Raw genomic sequence first — 21,644 nt, forward strand, 5'->3', positions numbered from 1 at the left:
TAGAAAATACTAGAACACTACTGTCTACTGCAGGTCGCAACATACATAGAATTATCCGGTAAACGGGATGTGGCTAGTACTGAAATAAAAGTTTTAACTTGGCAATGTAAATTTTCAGGTGTATTTTTACGATAAAGATCACAGTTAATACTGCCAAGTCCGTACTAAGTGAAACACAATGTTAAGTTCCCACGCACACCACAGTCACACACGTAGCCAGTTTATGGTATTTACACCCGTTACCGAAGTTAACAGAGTTCACCGGATCGTTTAGTTATGAGAATGCTCGCTGAAATGTTGTGCACTCTGCTCTACACATAATACCTGTTCCAGTCTTAGACCGCTCAACACGCCACGCGGTTTTAACTAACAGTCAAAAGCAATAATTTTGATATTCCGTCCGAAATTCCACACGACTTTCACTACACCGTTCACTTAAACAACAGACTTTGTACTACTTCGCGAACTCATAAATAGCATTTTTCCGCGATTTTACAGTACTTTCTTCGGAGCTCCTTTCAGTGAGATGTTACTAGTTCGAACCCTCAGCCCCGACTGACTTAGATCACACCAAAGGCTTTGTTCCCAGCATAGATTGGCGCGAGCCTGCATTTTTCTGATTGGCTGATATCACAAACAGCAAATCAGGTTGCAGTATTATCCCGCGCTAACCCGCGATTTACTTCAATGACCAATCATAGTAAAACATTTCTTTCTATGGCAATTGCTAAATAAATAAATTTAGAAAAGTATCAAATATAAAATTACTCCTTCAGAAACTACCGATTAATTAGTGTTCTAGTCACGATTTATTAGTACCTAAACTGACTGCACATTTAATTATAGTAAATCCCCTGTATAGTTTAACTGGTACTTCGTGAATAAACGAAACAATTTTCATTTACTTCTGTTCTTCTCACTCATCCAACACTCACACTCCTAATTACTACACATATAAAACAATTATAATTATGCAAATACATTAAATATTAATCAAACATAACTTTACAACGTTGTTTTGACTACGACTGCTAGCACTGTCCGTCAACTGCTGACCTCTGCCGCCTACTAGTACAACTACGCGCAGCTCTGTAACTCACAAGGGAACCTCCCCATGGCACCCCCCTCAGATTTAGTTATAAGTTGGTACAGTGGATAGGCCTTGATAAACTGAACACAGATCAATTGAGAAAACAGGAAGAAGTTGTGTGGAACTGTGAAAAAATAAGCAAAATATACAAACTGGGTAGTCCATGGACGACATAGGCACATAGGCAACATCATGTAGAACGTGGGCTCAGGAGCGCCGTGGTCGCGTGGTTAGCGTGAGCAGCTGCAGAAGGAGAGGTCCTTGGTTCAAGTCTTCCCTCGAGCGAAAATTTTACTTTCTCTATTTTTGCATAGTTATTATCTGTCCGTTCGTTCATTGACGTCTCTGTTCACTGTAATAAGTTTAGTGTCTGTGTTTTGCGACCGCATCGCAAAACCGTGCGATTAGTAGAAGAAAGGACGTGCCTCTCCAATGGGAACCGAAAACATTTGATCGCAAGGTCATAGGTCAACCGATTCCTCCACAGGAAAACACATCTGATATATTCTATACGACACTGGTGACGGCATGTGCGTCACATGACAGGAATATGTTGTCGACCCACCTAACTTGTACACTTGGCGAATGGGTAAAAAGATTCTTCTACCTTGCCCGATTTAGGTTTTCTTGTGGATGTGATAATCACTCCCAAAAAAGTGATGAAAACATAAGAGTTTGTCACATAAACTGAAAATAAAAAATCAAACTGTTCACTCGTTGGAAGATTTGAACCAAGGACCTTTCGTTCCGCAGCTGCTCACGTTACCACTAGACCACGCCGCTCCTGCATTCCCAGTGTCCTTGATATTGCGTATCTTCCCATGAACTACTCAGTTTGTATATTTTGCTTACTTTTTCACAGTTCCACACAACTTCTTCCTGTTTTCTCAATTGATCTGTGTTCAGTTTTTCAAGGCCTATCCACTGTGCCAACTTATAACTAAATCTGAGGGGGGTACGATGGGGAGGTTCCCTTGTCAGGTCCATGTCAGCTTGTGACATCTATCGATGACTCATGTCTATAACGATATCGTCCTAACAAGTGACAAGAGCGAGGCGAAGGCGCTACGCCTCACTCTGAATCTTTGAACACGGTGCCTTAACGGATGAACTTTGTTGTGATTTTCTACTACTTCCTCATGTGCGTCACGTGAGGGGTGCTTTGTACCTGAGTTCATTTTTATGGCGGAAAATGCGGCCGCATCGAACAGCTCAGGTGGTGGACCTCTTGGAATGAAATGATATTCGGCGACTGGACTGCTTGTCCTACCCCCAACTTAAATACCATCGAGAGGGATGCATTGCGGAGATGTATTTCAGTACGTCCACACGCACAAAGAACCATCCATGAGTTGTCAACCGCGCTGGTGGAGTAATGGAACGCCCTGCCACAAGAATTGCTTACCAACCTTGTAGCCAGCATGGGAGCATCTTGCAGAGCATGTACTGCCGGCCGTGGTGATCCCGCCTTTTATAATGTCCATGGTACCATCATGTGTCAGGTTACTTCAGCGCAGCTATTGTCTTTGAATAAAAGTGTCATTTCTGTTCGTCCCATTTCGAATTTCTTTGACTTACCTCCTGACTATACTACAGTAGTTCTTTCTATGCTTGGCTCAAGGTTGATTGAACTATGATACTTGGTAGAGACACGTCCTTCGAGAGTTGCTTTTGCCACTAAGTTTTGCACAGCAGTGTATAGTCATCAGGTATAGGGATACGAAGCAATAAGTAAGTCGAGTGAGGGTTTTTTTATACGGAGGACGCAGAATCTTACCTTGAATGAAGGATCATCGGCGGAAGTAGAAGTAAATTCAGACGTGTCCCATGGAAGTGCATTTCGACCCTTGCTGTTCATGTTGTATGTTAATGACCTTGCAGACAATAATAATACCAACTTCAACGCCGCGGTTACTATGTACTCGGCCTACAGAAATAATGTTCACTCACCTTAAGGTGATTTCTTCTTCTGCAGTCCGGTCCACACGCCTTCGCTGTTGAAAACGAATGGTGTTCCTCTGCGGGAAAAGCTGTGGTAGAAGCTGTAGCATTATACGAGTACAAGTCCATCGGGTGCAACGAATATTAAACTTCCTGGCAGATTAAAACTGTGTGCCGGACCGAGACTCGAACTCGGGCAAATGCTCTACCATCTGAGCTACCCAAGCAACGAATATTTTTGAGCGATTGATTGAAAGGTAGTTTATGAGTGAAAACTACGACGTGTGGGAATTTGTTTGATACAAACCACTGTCAAGCCCGTGCTAATCTTAAGTTTCAGTTTCACCTCTCATACGCAGTCACAGTAAATCGTGATCGCCAGCTTACGGTAACTAACCGAACCCGTTACCAAAAAGATTACCAGGCGGGTTATCTGTGACAGAATTTCACATGTTCGTTTTTCTCATACGTTCGAGTCCACTTTTCAGCACTCCATAGTCAAGTTTGAATTATTATCCTGCAAAATTATCACATCCATTCAGAGCTCCTTACATCCGCATTAGAACGTGATGATCGCTGAGCGGTGAACTGAACTCTTTGGACTTCACAAAGCATATCTTAAGGCCACAAAATACGCATGAGCGTACTGTCCTGTGATTGGCTGATACACATCATAGTCAATCCGATATTAATATTAAACCACGCAATCCCGCGTCTTTTACATCTGACCAATCACAACTTAATAGCTTTTATGAACAAATTATCAAATGAACAAATTTAGAAATTACAAATATCCTGATAGGTCTAGTGACCAGCTAAAGAACCTGTACATAATATGAAGGACAAACAAACAATTTAAAATCAGAGATGGTAAAATTATCGGTATTAAACTGAGTGAAAGTCCAAATTTCACGATGACTGTTTATTGCGGTTTTCCGTGTAAGACGATGCTTTCATACCGTACAGTGTATCTTCAGGTCATATAAAACTAATACTGCATGTGCCACAACTTCCAAGGTGCAACTGCGCATAAAAACATGTCACTCCTCAGTAAGATATGTTTGAAACGGCAGATGGCCATCCGATCCGAACTTTACATAATCGGTAAAATATCTCCAAACGCTGTCAAAAGACAGACGTGGATTGTCATGTGTTTTGGAGATATTTTACTGATCATGTATGGTTCGGATCGGATGGCCATCTGCCGTTTCAAACATAGTCTTACTGAGGAGTGTATCGCCGGCCGGCATAGACAAATTAACTTTACATTGTTCGTAATCAATCAAGTAGAACAAAGGTCATGAAACTGAAAATTGCACATTACGATAAGGAAGAGGCAGTGAAAATGAGGTAACATATTTACATGTAAATTTGTTCTCTCAAACAATTAGAACGCAGGTCATAAAACTGAAAATTGTACATTAAGCTAAGGAAGATGCAGTGAGTATGAAAGAACATATTTACATGTAAACATTAGCCGGCCGGAGTGGCAGAGCGGTTCTAGGCGCTTCAGTCTGGAACCGCGTGACCGCTACAGTCGCAGGTTCGAATCCTGCCTCGGGCATGGATGTTTGTGATGTCCTTAGGTTAGTTAGGGTTAAGTAGTTCTAAGTTCTAGGGGACTGATGACCAAAGCAGTTAAGTCCCATAGTGCTCAGAGCCATATGAACCATTTGAACTGAGGAGTGACGTGTTTTTATGCGTAGTTGCACCTTGGAAGTCGTGGAACATGAAGTATTAGTTTCATATGAGCTGAAGATATACCTCCAGGATATGAAACTGGTCGTCATACAGGGAAAAACATAATAAACAACTACTGCGGATTTTGACTTTCAGCTTAATACAGACTATTTTACCATCTCTGATTTTAAATTATTTCATTGTCTTTCAAATTATGTACAAATTTAGAAACTCCGCTAAAATTAAAATAATTCCCACTTTAAATAATATAATTATCGTAAAATGTTTTTTTGTTTTGCTAGTCCCGTAAACAAGCTAATTGTACATTACAAGATTCTCCTCCGAGTATAATTCACTTTCTCTGAACAGTCATAGTTCCCACGATAACGTGTACTCAGTTAGTAGACATAACGGTATTCATTTAATATCTTACTTTCCACTCACATCACCAACCACATTAATAAACAAATCAGCAATAATTAATGACAGTCGTAATAATCACAATAGCTACAGTTTTGTTGGCCAAATATGGTTTAACTAGTTGATAACTTCATAATCCGCAAAAAGCTGACACCTTTCGGCCATAGTCGTAACTACTTGCAGCTAGCTACTGGATCAGAGCTCATCTGCCATGCGATAACCATGACTCAATGTCTGAAACTGTCTGCTCGCTAACATCTTTTACTGAACATAGGTGCGACAGCCTCAGACTTTTCACAGAGTATGCAGTTATCTATAATGAAAAAAAGCTGCACAAAAATCCAGTCAGACGTTGCTAAATTAGCAAATTAAGCACTCTTGTAATGTCGCACATTTTTTGCCTTCTATTTCCGTGCTGTCACGCTGGAGTCAACGGTGTGTAGTCACGATACAAATCTAAGACATTTGACTTGTGGATATGATACACTATTGTCCATTAAAATTGCTACACCAAGAAGAAATGCAGATGATAAACGGGTACTCATTGGACAAATATATTATACTAGAACTGACATGACATTACATTTTCACGCAGTTTGGGTGCATAGATCCTGAGAAATCAGTACCGAGAACAACCAACTCTGGCCGTAATAACGGCCTTGATACGCCTGGGCATTGAGTCGAACACAGCTTGGATGGCGTGCACAGGTACAGCTGCCCACGTACCTTCAACACGATACCACAGTTCATCGAGAGTAGTGACTGGCGTATTGTGACGAGCCAGTTGCTCGGCCACCATTGGCCAGACGTTTTCAATTGGTGAGATATCTGGAGAATGTGCTGGCCAGGGCAGCAATCGAACATTTTCTGCACCCAGAAAGGCCCGTACAGGACCTGCAACATGCGGTCGTGCATTATCATGCTGAAATGTAGGTTTTCGCTGGGATCGAATGAAGGGTAGAGCCACGGGTCGTAACACATCTGAAATGTAACGTGGTCTTTATCAGTAAACTCTTCCGGGCTAAGTTGCCGTGGTCGATCTATAGAACTTCTTCTCCCTGATCGACCACGGCAACTTAGCCCGGAAGAGTTTACTGATAAAGACGCCGGCCGTGAAAGCCTACATGGAATGATTGTAACGTGGTCTGTTCAAAGTGCTGTCAATCCGAGCAAGAGGTGACCGAGACGTGTAACCGATGGCACCCCATACCATCACGCCAGGTGATACGCCAGTATGGCGATGACGAATACACGCTTCCAATGTGCGTTCACCGCGATGTCGCCAAACACGGATGCGACCATCATGATGCTGTAAACAGAACCTGGATTCACCCGATCAAATGACGTTTTGCCATTCGTGCACCCAGGTTCGTCGTTGAGTACACCATCGCAGGCGCTCCTGTCTGTGATGCAGTGTCAAGGGTAACCGCAGCCATGGTCTCCGAGCTGATAGTCCATGCTGCTGCAAACGTCGTCGAACTGTTCGTGCAGATGGTTGTTGTCTTGCATACGTCCCCATCTGTTGACTCAGGGATCGAGACGTGGCTGCACGATCCGTTACAGCCATCCGGATAAGATACCTGTCATCTCGACTGCTAGTGATACGAGGCCGCTGGGATCCAGCACGGCGTTCCGTATTACCCTCCTGAACCCACCGATTCCACTTTCTGCTAACAGTCGTTGGATCTCGACCAACGCGAGCAGTAATGTCGCGATACGATAAACCGCAATCGCGATAGGCTACAATCCGACCTTTATCAATGTCGGAAACGTGATGGTACGCATTTCTCCTCCTTACTCGAGGCATCGCAACAACGTTTCACCAGGTAAAGCCGGTGAACTGCTGTTTGTGTACGAGAAATCGGTTGGAAACTTTCCCCGTGTCAGCATGTTGTAGGTGTCGCCACTGGCGCCAACCTTGTGTGAATGCTCTGAAAAGCTAATCATTTGCATATCACAGCATCTTCTTCGTGTCGGTTAAATTTCGCGTCTGTAGCACGTCATCTTCGTGGTGTAGCAATTTTAATGGCCAGTAGTGTAATAACAACGAGAAACAAATCTCATTATTTTTACAGCTGGAATTATAGTGGATATTCTCCGAGCGCGCGCGCGCGTGCTTGTGTGTGTGTGTCTGTGTGTGTGTGTGTGTGTGTGTGTGTGTGTGTGTGTGTGAGAGAGAGAGAGAGAGAGAGAGAGAGAGAGAGAGAGAGAGAGAGAACGAGAGAGAACCACCTCAGCCAGCTCTGCCCGCTCTGCCTGTACAGGTGGAGGCTGTGGACGGGGATTCCGGACGCCCCCAGGACGTGGTGTACTCCCTGTCCGGACCCGGCGTTTCCCCAGACGGCACCGGACACTTTAGCATCGACGCCCGCACTGGGGACGTCTTCCTGCTCAAGGTGAGTGCGCCGCCTGTCGGAGAAACTCTCTGCTGAGAGTATCGCACGCCTCAGCTAAGTTGACGGACGCTCAGTACTGCGTTCCTGGGCCTCCCGCACTAGCACCAAACCTTCGGGATGCACATTAGGCTCAACCTGGTTCAACTCGGTAATAATTGTGTTCATTCATATTTTTCTATTTTATTATCATAAAAGCGTCCAAAACTCATTGCTTATCATGTTGTATTGGCATTATTCTGAAATATTACTTCTGCTTACTTGCGCCCACAGTCCTAGAATATTTTGAAACTAACAGCCTTTTGGTGTTTTAAACATTCTGTGGCTGTGTTCTCAGCAACTGTGATGCAATTATATGAAATGTAACAGTCATCCAACCGGTTGCGTGTGCAAGATGTTGGCTGTGCTTTACGTTCACGATTACAGCTATTCTTCCGATCGCAAGTAATACCAGTAACAACATACGTTCCTAAAAGACCTATTGCATTGTAGGGAAATATTGTAAAAGTCGAACTGCTCTTTTAAATTATAGCACTTCCTACCTTGTATTGTATTAAACCGAGAACCTAGAAACGACGGAGAGGCTTCGTCCTCGCCGTAGCCCTCAGTGGTACACAACCCCACATCAGGCCACAGCAGTCCACTCACCCCAATGCCGCCCCACACCGAACCCAGGGTTACTGTGCGATTCGGCCCCCAGTGGAGCCGCCCCCCCCCCCCCCTCCCCCGGGAACGTCTCACACCGGACGAGTGTAACACCAAATGTTTGCGTGGTGTACGCTGTAACGGAACCTATTAAAGGCTTCACTTAACCGAAGTATGCGAGTATGAGATACCCTCCAAATTCAACCAGCTTAACGAGTATTTATGATTATAGAAAAGTTATTGTGTACGTTAGCAACTATTGCATAACATGTCTCCATAAACAGTCAACCCATTAAATTATACTGAATAACTGACCCACACAAAAGTTAATATCACTTGATCACTAATACAGCAAATGTCATCATGTAAAAACACTAAGTTCATCTTAAATAATTAATATGAAGTACGAAAAATAGTGGCCAACTCACGTATTTTGGATCTCCTTAAATAAAAGTCACCCAGTGAAACCTATTTGTTCACTAGGACCGTTTTCACTCGGTATTCACGTAAACACTCCTATTTTGGACGAAAACCAATGTAAATCTTAATAATTCATGTTATTTACTTATTTATGCGAATTAGAGAAGTCAACTGACAAACTTCTAAAAAACGGCCTTTTTGTAACAAAGAATTATTCTGTCAAGTCAACAAATCTGTCTGTCATTTTAATGACCTGTTAAATTATGTCACTCGATATAAATTAATAACTTTTCTGCACAAATTACGATAACAGATGTACATGCGACTTATAAACTATATCTCTTTTTAGTAGTTCTTTGACAAGGTTATAAATACAAGCAGCAAGAAGGGTCGGGAGCGGAGTGTGAATGTCACTTTGGTAAAGTGTATGTGTGTTATTGTTCGAGGTGGATAAACATTGCAAAGAACATGTAAAAGAAGTGCTACTTTGTGTTGTGTCATTGTTTTGGTGGACAGTGGAATTAAGATGGCCACCAGAGTAATAAATATTTGAAGTTTAAATATTTGTTGGTTTCGCTCATTATTTGTCATCAAAAGCACATTAGAAACACGGGACCTCATCTTTTTATCCCTAGACAACCAGATTTAGAGCCAGCATTAGCATCGAGACACAGCAGCGATCCAGCAAGCAGCAGCGATTACCACAATGCATGTTAATGACGCCAACCTAACATCATGTGCTAACAAGTTCCGTAAATGGGAGTGAAATAGTGCGATTATAGCAATATCTACGACTAGGCGACCATTATAACGCGTACGTGGAGACAGTGTTTGCGCAGCAATCGCCGACATAGTGCAACTTAGGCGGAATAAGGGGAACCAGCCCGCATTCGCCGAGGCAGATGGAAAACCGCCTTAAAAACCATCCACAGACTGGCCGGCACACCGGACCTCGACATTAATTCGCCGGACATATTCGTGCCGGGGACCGGCACTCCTTCCCTCCCGGAAAGCAGAGCGTTAGACCGCACGGCTAACCGCGCGGGCCACTTCCTACCTTACTGTGAAATGAGTCAATTTATATTAAACTTAGATCACAAAAATCATGGGATACCTCCTAATATCGTGTCGGATCTCCTCTTGCCCGGCGTGGTGCAACAACTCGACGTAGCATGGGCTCAACAATTCGTTGGATGGTTCAAATGGCTCTGAGCACTACGAGACTTAACATCTGAGATCATCAGTCCCCTATACTTATAACTACGTAAACCTAACTAACCTAAGGACATCACACACATCCTTGCCCGAGGCAGGATTCGAACTATCGACTGTAGCAGCCTCGAGGTTCCGGACTGAAGTGCCTAGAACCGCTCGACCACAGCGGCCAGCCCAAGTCGTTGGAAGTCTCCTGCAGAAATAGTGAGCCATTCTGCCCCTACAGCCGTCCATAATTGCGAAAGTGTTGCCGAGGAGCAGTTTGTGCACGAACTGACCTCTCGATTACGTCCCATAAATGTACGACGGGATTCATGTCGGGCCCCTCTGGGTGACCAAATCATTCGCTCTAATTGCGAACGATTGTGGCCTGGTCACACAGCGCATTGTTGTTTGGGAACGTGAAGTACATGAATGGCTGAAAATTTGCCTCCAAGCAGCCGAACATAACCATTTTTAGTCGACCATCGGATCAATTGGACCAAAGGACCAGACCATTCTATGTAAACACAGCCGACACCGTTATGCAGCTATTGCCAAGTTGCACAGTGCCTTGCTGACAAATTGGGTCCATGGTTTCGTGGGGTCTGCGGCCACGCTCGAACCCTACCATCAGCTCTCACCAACTGAAATCCAGGCTTTTGGACAACATGAGTGTGGAGATGAAGCAGCGATTAGTATGATTAATCAATTATTCAAAAACAGTCTTAATCGCATTTATTATCATTATACCGCCAACCGGTTTCAACCTGACGTAGGGGTCATCTTCTGGGCGTTTACACCATTGGTCGACTGCTGGTGGTGTCACTCCTGTCTACATAACGGCAGTCGACCAATGGTGTAAACGCCCAGAAGATGACCCCTACGTCGGGTTGAAACCGGTTGGCGGTATAATAATAATAAATGCGATTAAGACTGTTTTTGAATAATTGAAATCCAGTCGTCCAGGTCCAACCAATACGGTTACGAGCTCAGGAGAGGCGCTGCAAGCGACGTCTTGCTGTTAGCGAAAGCGCTCTCGTCGGTCGTCTGCTATCATAGACCATTAACGCCGAATTTCGCCGCAGTGTGCTATCGGGTACGTTCTTCGAACGTCCCACACTGATAACTGCGGTTCTTTCACGCAGAGTTGCTTATCTGTTAGCACTAATAACGCCACTGCTCTCGGTGGTTAAGAAAGCCGTCCGCCACCGCTTTGTCCACGGTGAGAACTAATGACTGAAATGTGATATTCTCGACACACTCTTGACGGCGTGGAACTTGGAATACTGAATTTCCTAACGATTTTCGAAATGGGACGTCCCATGCATCTAGCTCCAACTACCATTCTGCGTTTAAAGTCTGTTAATTCTCATCGTGCGGTCATAATCACGTCGGAACCCTTTTCACTTGTTATGAAACTTCCTGGCAGATTAAAACTGTGTGCCGGACCGAGACTCGAACTCTAGACCTTTGCCTTTCGCGGGCAAGTGCTCTACCGACTGAGCTACCCAAGCACGACTCACACCCGGTCTTCACAGATTTAATTCCGCCAGTAAAAAACATTTCATTCTAGAAACCCTTTTCACTTGAATCACCTGAGTACAAATGACGCCTTCGCCAATGCACTGCCCATTTATACCCTGTGTGTCCAGTACTACCACCACGTGCATATGTCCATCTCACTTTCCCACGACTTTTCTAACCTCAGTGTAATTCATGTTCATTCATATTTTAGACGGATAACAGAACAGGATGTCGTCGTATATTACGTTATTTAGTTATGATCTGAAAATTTCTTTACAATTTTTGAACTTGTAAAAGATGGGTAAGGAGGATTTCTGTTCTGTTACTCATATGAAACATACATACATGATTGGCATAAGGCGAGGATCTCTTAAGAAGAATAAATATGCATAACATACATCTTAGTGCAGTTAGGAGTAGTGAAACATATTTTAAAAACATTCGTCTTTTATAGTATTAGAGAACATCATGTTTCCCGAAAATTGAATTGGTCTTTTCATAATTTATGTTGTTACTGCTGTTGCCAGAGAATGGTCCAGTAGCCTAAATCGCGAGCGTAAATTTAATACAATCTTGGCGGAAATAGGTGTCATTTCTAAAATATTCTGAAATTATTCGAAAAAAGATAGCAAACACACTGTAACGTACATTTTCTTTTCAAAAACAAGCATTTTTTGTTCGGAACCACAGAACCTCAATCGTAAATCAACAATACCGACAAAAGCATTACGGACCAGAAAATGTGTAATGTAAGTTTATGCAATAGATATATCAGTGTAATTGCTTTGTAACAATTTTGTTAAATACTTGATACTGTCCATCGTTACTGACTCACAAACCAATATGAGGTCACAGCAAGCACAAGATAAGCACACGAAACAAAAAATTAGTCACTCGTAGAAGTCGTTAATACCCGGGTAACATCGCTTCTAACTTTGATACAGGCACCAGTTGGGAGAGTAAGAGAGTCCACAAATGTCTTCAGGCATTACACAATCATCCGAAGCACCCAATTGAATGTAGATACCGTAGAACTAGCAAACTGAGGAGACATTAGCTGCTGTGTCTTTCGCACTGGTCCAAATACCCGCACACGTGTCGTATCGAATTAAAATAGGGTGACTCAGAGGACCAGTCGAGGTTCGATAGTGTTACCGAGTGTTCCTCAGACCGAGAACGGCTGGAAAGACGTGTGTGTACGCGGCATGAAGCTTCAGAGAGAGAGCGCGATCACGCGCGCATATATATATATATATATATATATATATATATATATATATATATATATATATATATATATATATATGTGTGTGTGTGTGTGTGTGTGTGTGTGTGTGTGTGTGTGTGTGATTTAGGGGCGCTCAACGACGAACTTATCGTAGCAGAAAGAGCAATACTTGGTCACCGAGAATGTTGAAATAAAGATCGTGGATCAGTTTCGTGGTAGCCCGAATGAGAGGGGCAAAGTCATTGTAGGAAAAACATCCCCCAGATAGCACAGAACTACCTCCAGGCTAGACTACAACCTCCACATACCGAGCGTTAAGCGGCTCACTTGATCGTCGGTACACTAGAAGTCTCGCATGATTTGAAAAGGGACAAAATCACGCCTCAGATCACACTACAATGCTTCTAGTCAGTTACTGTTCAGTTTCTTTGTTTTTTGGCCCATTCACAGCACAGGATATGTGCAGCTGTGAGCAATGGCCTTTTGTTAGCTGCCTGACTCCAAATGCCTGGTTTACGTAGTTACGTTGCTAATAGTCGCTCGGAAACTGGTTGAGGTAGACCCACATCCGTTGGCAACAGCACCTTCTGTCAGGACTGAAGTCGTTTCTTATTGACAGGTTGTAACATTCGTCTTCGATTCCTGTTGACTAGAGCAATGATATTGACGGTGAGGTCACAGGAGACCCATCCAAACACGATAGCTCCTTTCTACAAAATGGTTCAAATGGCTCTGAGCACTATGGGACTTAACTTCTAAGGTCATCAGTCCCCTAGAACTTAGAACTACTTAAACGTAACTAACCTAAGGACATCACACACATCCATGCCCGAGGCAGGATTCGAACCTGCGACCGTAGCGGCCGCGCGGTTCCAGACTGTAGCGCCTTTAACCGCTCCTTTCTACAATTCTACCACATCTTCACATCGACACATCCTAGTCCTTTAATTCCATACAACTGACTAGCACAGATACACTCCCTGACGAAAGTAACCAGAACCTGTAAGCAGGGGGTGCCAGTCCATCTTTATGATGGCTTGAACTCTGCTGGGGGACACGGCCAATGAGGTGTCTAAATGTCTGTAGTGGAATGGCAGCCTATTCGTCCCCAACCAGAGCAGAAGTGAAGTCGACATTGTGACTCATCCCAGAGGTGTTCCACTGGACTCTGGTCGGGAGTCTGCGCAGATCAATCCATTTCAGGAATGATACTGTTCACGAACCATTTCCTCACAGATTATCATCTCTTGAATTGTTCCTCTATTGCATGCAGTTCACAATGCTGTACACTGTGTTCACATCCTTCTCGGTTCAGCGTTTTCTTAAGCACAGTAAGGTGACCACATCCTAACCACGAAAAACATCCCCTTACCGTAACATCACCTCCTCCGTAGTTCACTGTTGGCACTACACACGATGGCAGATGTCTTCCAGGTATTCGATAAAACCAAACTCTTCCATGTGATTGCCAAATGGTACAGCGCCAGTAACTAGCTTCTGGTCATCCACTGTCCAGTCGGGTCGTTCTCTATACCATCTTGGGCGTTGCTTACCATTGACTACAGAAATGTGTGGCGTATGATGGTCTGCTCTACCGTTGTTACCAATACTTTTTAACTCTCTATGCTCAGTCACTCTGCTGCTGGTACCACTTGGGATCTCTTGAGTGATTCCATTCGCTGATTTCATGCGGTTTTTTATAACCAGCCACCGAAACGCTCTACAGTCCCTGACCGTCAGTACTGAGATTCTGGTATAGTTGTTTCTTCGTCTTTCCACTTCACAATCATGTTACCAACACTCGAACTGGGCAGCTCCAGCAGGGTTGAAATGTGCCTGATGGGTTTTTCATCCATGTGACATCCACCAACTAGCACATCAAGCAATGTGGAGAGGTGATAGCAAAAATTATCATCTGAAAACAATAAATATGAGCTTATAGGAAATTAAATTTTAAATTGAGTTTCTTTTCCATGAAACTCGACGCGCAAGGTGGCGAACATGTCGAAATAATCCACAAAGTCGCAAGAAACGGTTTTCTTAAATAATTAAAAAAACTATAGCTCCTATCGAAAAATATTAAAGGAGAATGCTATAAGTCCTTATTTAGAAGCACCGGTTGCTTTGCTAAGTTACGAGATGTACGAAAAAAACGATTAAAATCGGGTTCTCTACAACTCATTAACATTCACTTTCCCATACTTGCTATTTACTGCAAGTAAAGCCTGTAGTAAGCCAAAAATGTACTCGTTTGAAAACTTAAAAAAATATTGATAAATTTTTGGAGATAAACCACTTTTTTGAAAAAAAAACCGCTCACGAAGGTTGGCTAGATCTTCTCATTGATGGCCCTACAGTAACGGTTTCAGGCTAATTTTCTTCGCAAAGAGCTATGCTACCATTCTATTAAGTAATTTTTACAATTTTCTTAATTGTAAGATCAAAAAATGACTTCTAGAAACTTTCATTTTTTGGGGGTATGTTTTTTTTAACTATAAGGATCAAAAAATGACTTCGAAAAACTTACGTTTTTGGGTGTGTGTTTTTTAACTATTTCAATTTTTATGTCACGAAAATAACTTTTAATGAAAGAAATTGTTGACATTTTTTACACGAATTTAAAATAATATTTTTTTTTTCGAATGGGAGCTCTATCAGTAATTGCGTACACCATGACCACCACGCCACTATTAATAACAATGCTGACCCTCCTTTTGTTATTCATATTTTTTTCTACGATCTTCCAAGGCCGTGATGACGTTTTTTATATCTAGTGGACACAATTCCCATTTAACAGTGATGCACTTGATGGAGGTTAATACTGAATACTTATATTTTCAAGACAGAAAGAGAAGAATATATTTCATTGATTTTTAATATTTGTAACTCAGTAATAAAGCGAATCATGCAAATGCAGTGTGCATCAGCTGGAACGGTCGACGGAGCGGGAGAAGCCGACGCTATGCTCACTGCGAAAACTGTTGTAATAACACAAAATCATTGAAATGACGATAAACGTAAACAAAATGTAAATTAAATAAAATTAAATATTTCTGGGGATATTTTGCTTCTAAGACCGAAAGGCCCATAACATTCATGTTTAGCTCTTCAAGCTATGCCACAGTACGTACAAGAGGATTTTTTTACCTGATCCAGAAGCCAGGATGTCAAAGATTTTGGAAATCCGGGCCGTGTAGAATCAGTTTTCAGAGCGAGCGCGAGCTGGTTCAACGCTACCATCCCCCTCCGCCCCACTACCCAAGCGCCCCCCCCCCCCCCTCAGCGTCCACCGCCCGCTCCAGCTGACACATTCCGCACTTGACTTGCATGCTTCATTTCATTGCCCAATTTGTAACATTAAAATGCAATGTAATGCTACAATATTTTTTCTTGTAAATGTAAGTATTCAGTTATAATCTCCATCAAGAGCATCACTGTAAAATGTTAATTGCATCCACTAGATTAAAAAAGAAAATTAATATCGGCTCTGGAAGGTCATTTAATTCTTTTGTTTTAAATTCGTGAAAAAAGTCAGCGATCTCCTTTAAAAGTTATTTTCATTAAATAAAAATTAAGCTAGTTACAAATACACTCCTGGAAATTGAAATAAGAACACCGTGAATTCATTGTCCCAGGAAGGGGAAACTTTATTGACACATTCCTGGGGTCAGATACATCACATGATCACACTGACAGAACCACAGGCACATAGACACAGGCAACAGAGCATGCACAATGTCGGCACTAGTACAGTGTATATCCACCTTTCGCAGCAATGCAGGCTGCTATTCTCCCATGGAGACGATCGTAGAGATGCTGGATGTAGTCCTGTGGAACGGCTTGCCATGCCATTTCCACCTGGCGCCTCAGTTGGACCAGCGTTCGTGCTGGACGTGCAGACCGCGTTAGACGACGCTTCATCCAGTCCCAAACATGCTCAATGGGGGACAGATCCGGAGATCTTGCTGGCCAGGGTAGTTGACTTACACCTTCTAGAGCACGTTGGGTGGCACGGGATACATGCGGACGTGCATTGTCCTGTTGGAACAGCAACTTCCCTTGCCGGTCTAGGAATGGTAGAACGATGGGTTCGATGACGGTTTGGATGTACCGTGCACTATTCAGTGTCCCCTCGACGATCACCAGTGGTGTACGGCCAGTGTAGGAGATCGCTCCCCACACCATGATGCCGGGTGTTGGCCCTGTGTGCCTCGGTCGTATGCAGTCCTGATTGTGGCACTCACCTGCACGGCGCCAAACACGCATACGACCATCATTGGCACCAAGGCAGAAGTGACTCTCATCGCTGAAGACGACACTCCATTCGTCCCTCCATTCACGCCTGTCGCGACACCACTGGAGGCGGGCTGCACGGTGTTGGGGCGTGAGCGGAAGACGGCCTAACGGTGTGCGGGACCGTAGCCCAGCTTCATGGAGACGGTTGCGAATGGTCCTCGCCGATACCCCAGGAGCAACAGTGTCCCTAATTTGCTGGGAAGTGGCGGTGCGGTCCCCTACGGCACTGCGTAGGATCCTACGGTCTTGGCGTGCATCCGTGCGTCGCTGCGGTCCGGTCCCAGGCCGACGGGCACGTGCACCTTCCGCCGACCACTGGCGACAACATCGATGTACTGTGGAGACCTCACACCCCACGTGTTGAGCAATTCGGCGGTACGTCCACCCGGCCTCCCGCATGCCCACTATACGCCCTCGCTCAAAGTCCGTCAACTGCACATACGGTTCACGCCCACGCTGTCGCGGCATGCTACCAGTGTTAAAGACTGCGATGGAGCTCCGTATGCCACGGCAAACTGGCTGACACTGACGGCGGCGGTGCACAAATGCTGCGCAGCTAGCGCCATTCGACGGCCAACACCGCGGTTCCTGGTGTGTCCGCTGTGCCGTGCGTGTGATCATTGCTTGTACAGCCCTCTCGCAGTGTCCGGAGCAAGTATGGTGGGTCTGACACACCGGTGTCAATGTGTCCTTTTTTCCATTTCCAGGAGTGTATATATATATTCTAACAAGTACTTTTTGAATTACTAGATGCTATACTTACAGTAGATAGCAAGTATGGGAAAGCTGATGTTAAAGCGTTACAGAGCAGCCAATTTTAACGAGTTTTTCGACGAAGTAAATATTCCTGAATTCCAATCAAGAACAACTGCCAAGATGAGAAACATAGAAGTAGATATCCTCCTAGTAACGAAGCAGCTTAAATCACTTAATAAAGGCAAGATCTCCGGTCCAGATTGTACACCAGTCAAGTTCCTCTCAGAGTATGCTGATACAATGATATACAACCGCTCGATCACAGAAAGATCCGTACCTAAGGAATGGAAAATTGCTCAAGTCACATCAATACCTAAAAACGGAAGTAGGAGTAATCCGTTGAATTACAGGCCCATATCACTAACGTCGATTTGCAGTAGGGTTTTGGAACATATACTGCATTCTAACATTATGAAGTACCTCGAAGAAACCGATTTATTGACACATAGTCAGCACGGAGCCAGAAAATATCGTTCTCGTGAGACACAACTAGTTCTTTATACTCACAAAGTAATGAGTGCTATGGACAGGGCATTTCAAATTGATTTTATATTTTTAGATTTCCAGAAGACTTTCGACACAGTTCCTCACAAGCATCTTCTAACCAAACTGCGTGGCTATGAAAATCGCCTCAGTCGTGCGACTTGATTCGTGATTTCCTGTCAGAAAGGATACAGTTCGTAGCAATAGACGGAAGGTCATCGAGTAAAACAGAAGTAATGTCCGGCGTTCTCCAAGGAAGTTTTATAGGCCCTCTGTTGTTCCTGATCAATATTAACGGCATACGAGACAATCTGAGCAGCCGTCTTAGATTGTTTGCAGATGATGCTGTCATTTACCGTCTTATAAAGTCATCAGATGATCAAAACGAATTGCAAAATGATTTAGATAAGATATCTGTACGGCGCGAAAAGCGGCAGTTGACCCTGAATAAAAAACGTGTGAAGTTATTCACATGAGTACTAAAAGAAATCAGCTAAATTTCGATTACGCGATAAGTCACACAAATCTTAAAGCTGTAAATTCAACTGAATACTTAGAGATTACAATTACAAATAACCTAAACTGGAACGATCACACAGATAATTTTGTGGGTAGAGCAAACCAAACACCGCGATTCGTTGGCAGAACGCTTAGAAGGTGCAACAGGTCTACTAAAGAGACTGTTAACACCTCGCTTGTCCGCCCTACTCTGGGGTATTGCTGTGTGGTGCGGGATCCGCATCAGATGGAACTGACAGATGACATCGAAAAAGTGCAAAGAAGTGCAGCTCGTTTTGTATTATCGCGAAGTAGAGGAGATAGTGCCACAGACATGATACGTGAGTTGCAGTGGCAATCTTCAAAACAAAGGCGTTTTTCGTTGCGACGGGATCTTCTCAAGAAAATTCAATCACCAGTTTTCTCCAACGATTGCGAAAACATTTGTTGGTACCCTCCTATATACGGAGAAATGATCATCACGATAAAATAAGAGAAATCAGGGCTCGCACAGAAAAATTTAAGTGCTCGTTTTTCCCGCGCACCTTGCGAGAATGGAACGGTAAAGAGACAGCTTGAAGGTGGTTCATGGAATCCTCTGCCAGGCGCTTTATAGTGAATAGCAGAGTTATCACGTATATATAGATGTAGATTTAGATATTCCGAAACCTGACAAAATTATCGATACTTCTAAATAATTAATCCATAAATGTATATAAGCCGTACAACTTTCTCTTTTGACATTTTTCGATCGGAGCTATAGCTTTTTAGTTATTTAAGAAAAATAGTTTTTTGCAACTTTGCTGATTCTGTTGACAATGTTCGCCATCTTGAATCGAGTTTCACGACAAAAAGAACATTATTTAAATTTAATTTCCTATGTGCTCATATTTTTTGGTGTCTGGTAACAATTTTTGCAAATTTAACATTAGGCTGTGACAGAACGCTTTGACTACAGTCCACGTTTGGAGTCACAGCTCTCTTGGCCAACCCATTCTGCTGTTCTTGCTTCTCAAGTGACAATACAATACTTTCTGCCTCCTTTTACAGTGCCAGATCCGCCTCTCGTGACATGTAGCTGTCAATTTCATATTACATGGGGTCGTCCGGGTACTTTTGACCAGATAGTGCACATCAGTTCGCTGGCGTGACCTAGATTAGCGGTGGAGGCTCGCCTGACAGCCTGGTATCAGTCCTACACAATCTGTAGCGCTTTCAAGCTACCACTGTGCCCTTTTAACGGCGTGCCTAGTATTTTGTTGGTGTCGTTGTTTACTCATACATAATTTTTTTTCCTAACTAAAATAAAGGAAAATGGAAGAAACTATCACAAATTACAGGAAGAAAGAAGCATACAACGCAGATGAGTCCGTTGTATCTCTGAAGGGTGAATAAGACATCGCCATGAAGTTTAGTAACGACGTTTAATCGACAACGTCGGGTACCAAGTCTTGCGGGTGTCTCTCTCATCATGTGACGTAATCGACCTAATGTAGTCACACGTTTTATCAACACGTGGCAATGTTATAGTAACGACGTAAAAAGATAGATACGTCAATAAATACTGCTACTATTACGTTTCAAGAGAAGTACCCCAAGTCGAATTGCTAAAATCGTATACTAATTATTTTAACATGCGAAGATGAGTCTATTCTACTTCCTAAGAAGATTATTTACCTTTAAAAGGCTACAGAAATAAAAATCGTTGACGGAACGATGTAGTGTAACAGACTGTTACGACTAGTAGATTCACAAGAATTTTAATTGAGTTAGTATTTTGCAAAAAGCTAACAATTTTCTTGAAACATTGTATGTCAATACATTTACTGCGAGACAGAGATCTCTAAAGCAGCCAAGCAATATAGCGCTCGCTGGTAATACACTGCGTTCTGTACTCGCGCTCGGGGTCACAGCATGAAGTTGTAACACCTGATGATGGGCGAATAAGCGCCCGAAACCGGTCATGTTCTAAATAAAAGAACCTTACAACTGTAGCGGTATTTTCGACCCTCGGTGTAGCTAATGGACTCCTCTGTATGAATACTTCTGGCTTTGTGTTTATTTATCTTGCCGGAGTTACCAAATGCACGGGAATTGCCAAAGAGAGTAGGGAACACCATGTGGAAGAGGCTAGGCTGACACGTCACCTGTTCTTCACCCCATCGCTCCTGCGGCCGACGATGCACGAGCATTAGCACCCTGCACTGCCCTCGCTGCTATTTCGCCGTCGCTGCCGCATCCGTGCACCCTGCTCGTTCCCTCTCTCTCTCTCTCTCTCTCTCTCTCTCTCTCTCTCTCTCTCCTCCATATCTCACAGGCACTGTGTGACGTATGGCCTGTACGTACACGTACCATCTCGCTTGGCGGTCTCTGTACGGCCGGGATTAATAGCTGCCCTGCGACCCTGGAACATGCCTCCGCCCATTCCGAAAACACAGCGCCGCTAGAGTGTTGTAGGGGTTGGTACCAGACCCATATCGCGAAGATGGTGTACGGCAGATATTTCCACTGCCTCTCCTGATAAACTGAACGTAAAAATTTTGTGCTTTCAGCCATTTTCGTTCTTTCATTTTCCTCTACCGATATGAATGCGACGTCTAATATAAAGCTTTTTTTCTTGTCTGCATGTCAGTTGTTTGTAAACACTGTGAGCGTGTGGGTGCTATTCTGCGTTCTGCGCAACGGATTAATCTGAGACGTACCCCTTTACCCTGTGGCTCCTGCAAGATGCAATTTCCACCCCCACACTACTACAGAAGTCAGACAGACGCTCCTAACGTTCTAAAGAGAAATGCCTGAAAAACTTTCAGCAATAAATATCTTCTGGAGTCGTCCGCTGTAAGGAAATTACGCAAAAATTCACAAAATTTCTTACATAACTAGTGGGATACTTAGGTACTGGAGTAGTGCTAGTTAGTGTAAGAAAAATATGAAACTAACGAAAATTATTATTTATTTTGCTAAAATTCTGAGAAATCACAATGGCACCCTTAGTTATGAACTGGACCAGTAATTTCTGGGATTAGCTAATGAAATTTCTATACAAAGTTTAAGATTGTTATTGACTTGGCAG

At 43.4% G+C, this 21,644-nt stretch overlaps 1 protein-coding gene across 1 annotated transcript in view; it reads left to right on the top strand.

The window, feature by feature from the left end:
• LOC126474218 (putative neural-cadherin 2) overlaps nt 1–21,644 on the top strand; it is a 201,372-nt gene that overhangs the window by 39,105 nt on the left and 140,623 nt on the right. Inside the window, exon 4 of the mRNA XM_050101681.1 lies at nt 7,396–7,527. Within this exon, the coding sequence (XP_049957638.1) occupies nt 7,396–7,527 (132 nt within the window). The remainder of the gene's footprint in view (nt 1–7,395; nt 7,528–21,644) is intronic.

Source organism: Schistocerca serialis, chromosome 4, assembly GCF_023864345.2.
Source record: "Schistocerca serialis cubense isolate TAMUIC-IGC-003099 chromosome 4, iqSchSeri2.2, whole genome shotgun sequence".
In the NCBI taxonomy this organism is placed as follows: domain Eukaryota; kingdom Metazoa; phylum Arthropoda; class Insecta; order Orthoptera; family Acrididae; genus Schistocerca; species Schistocerca serialis.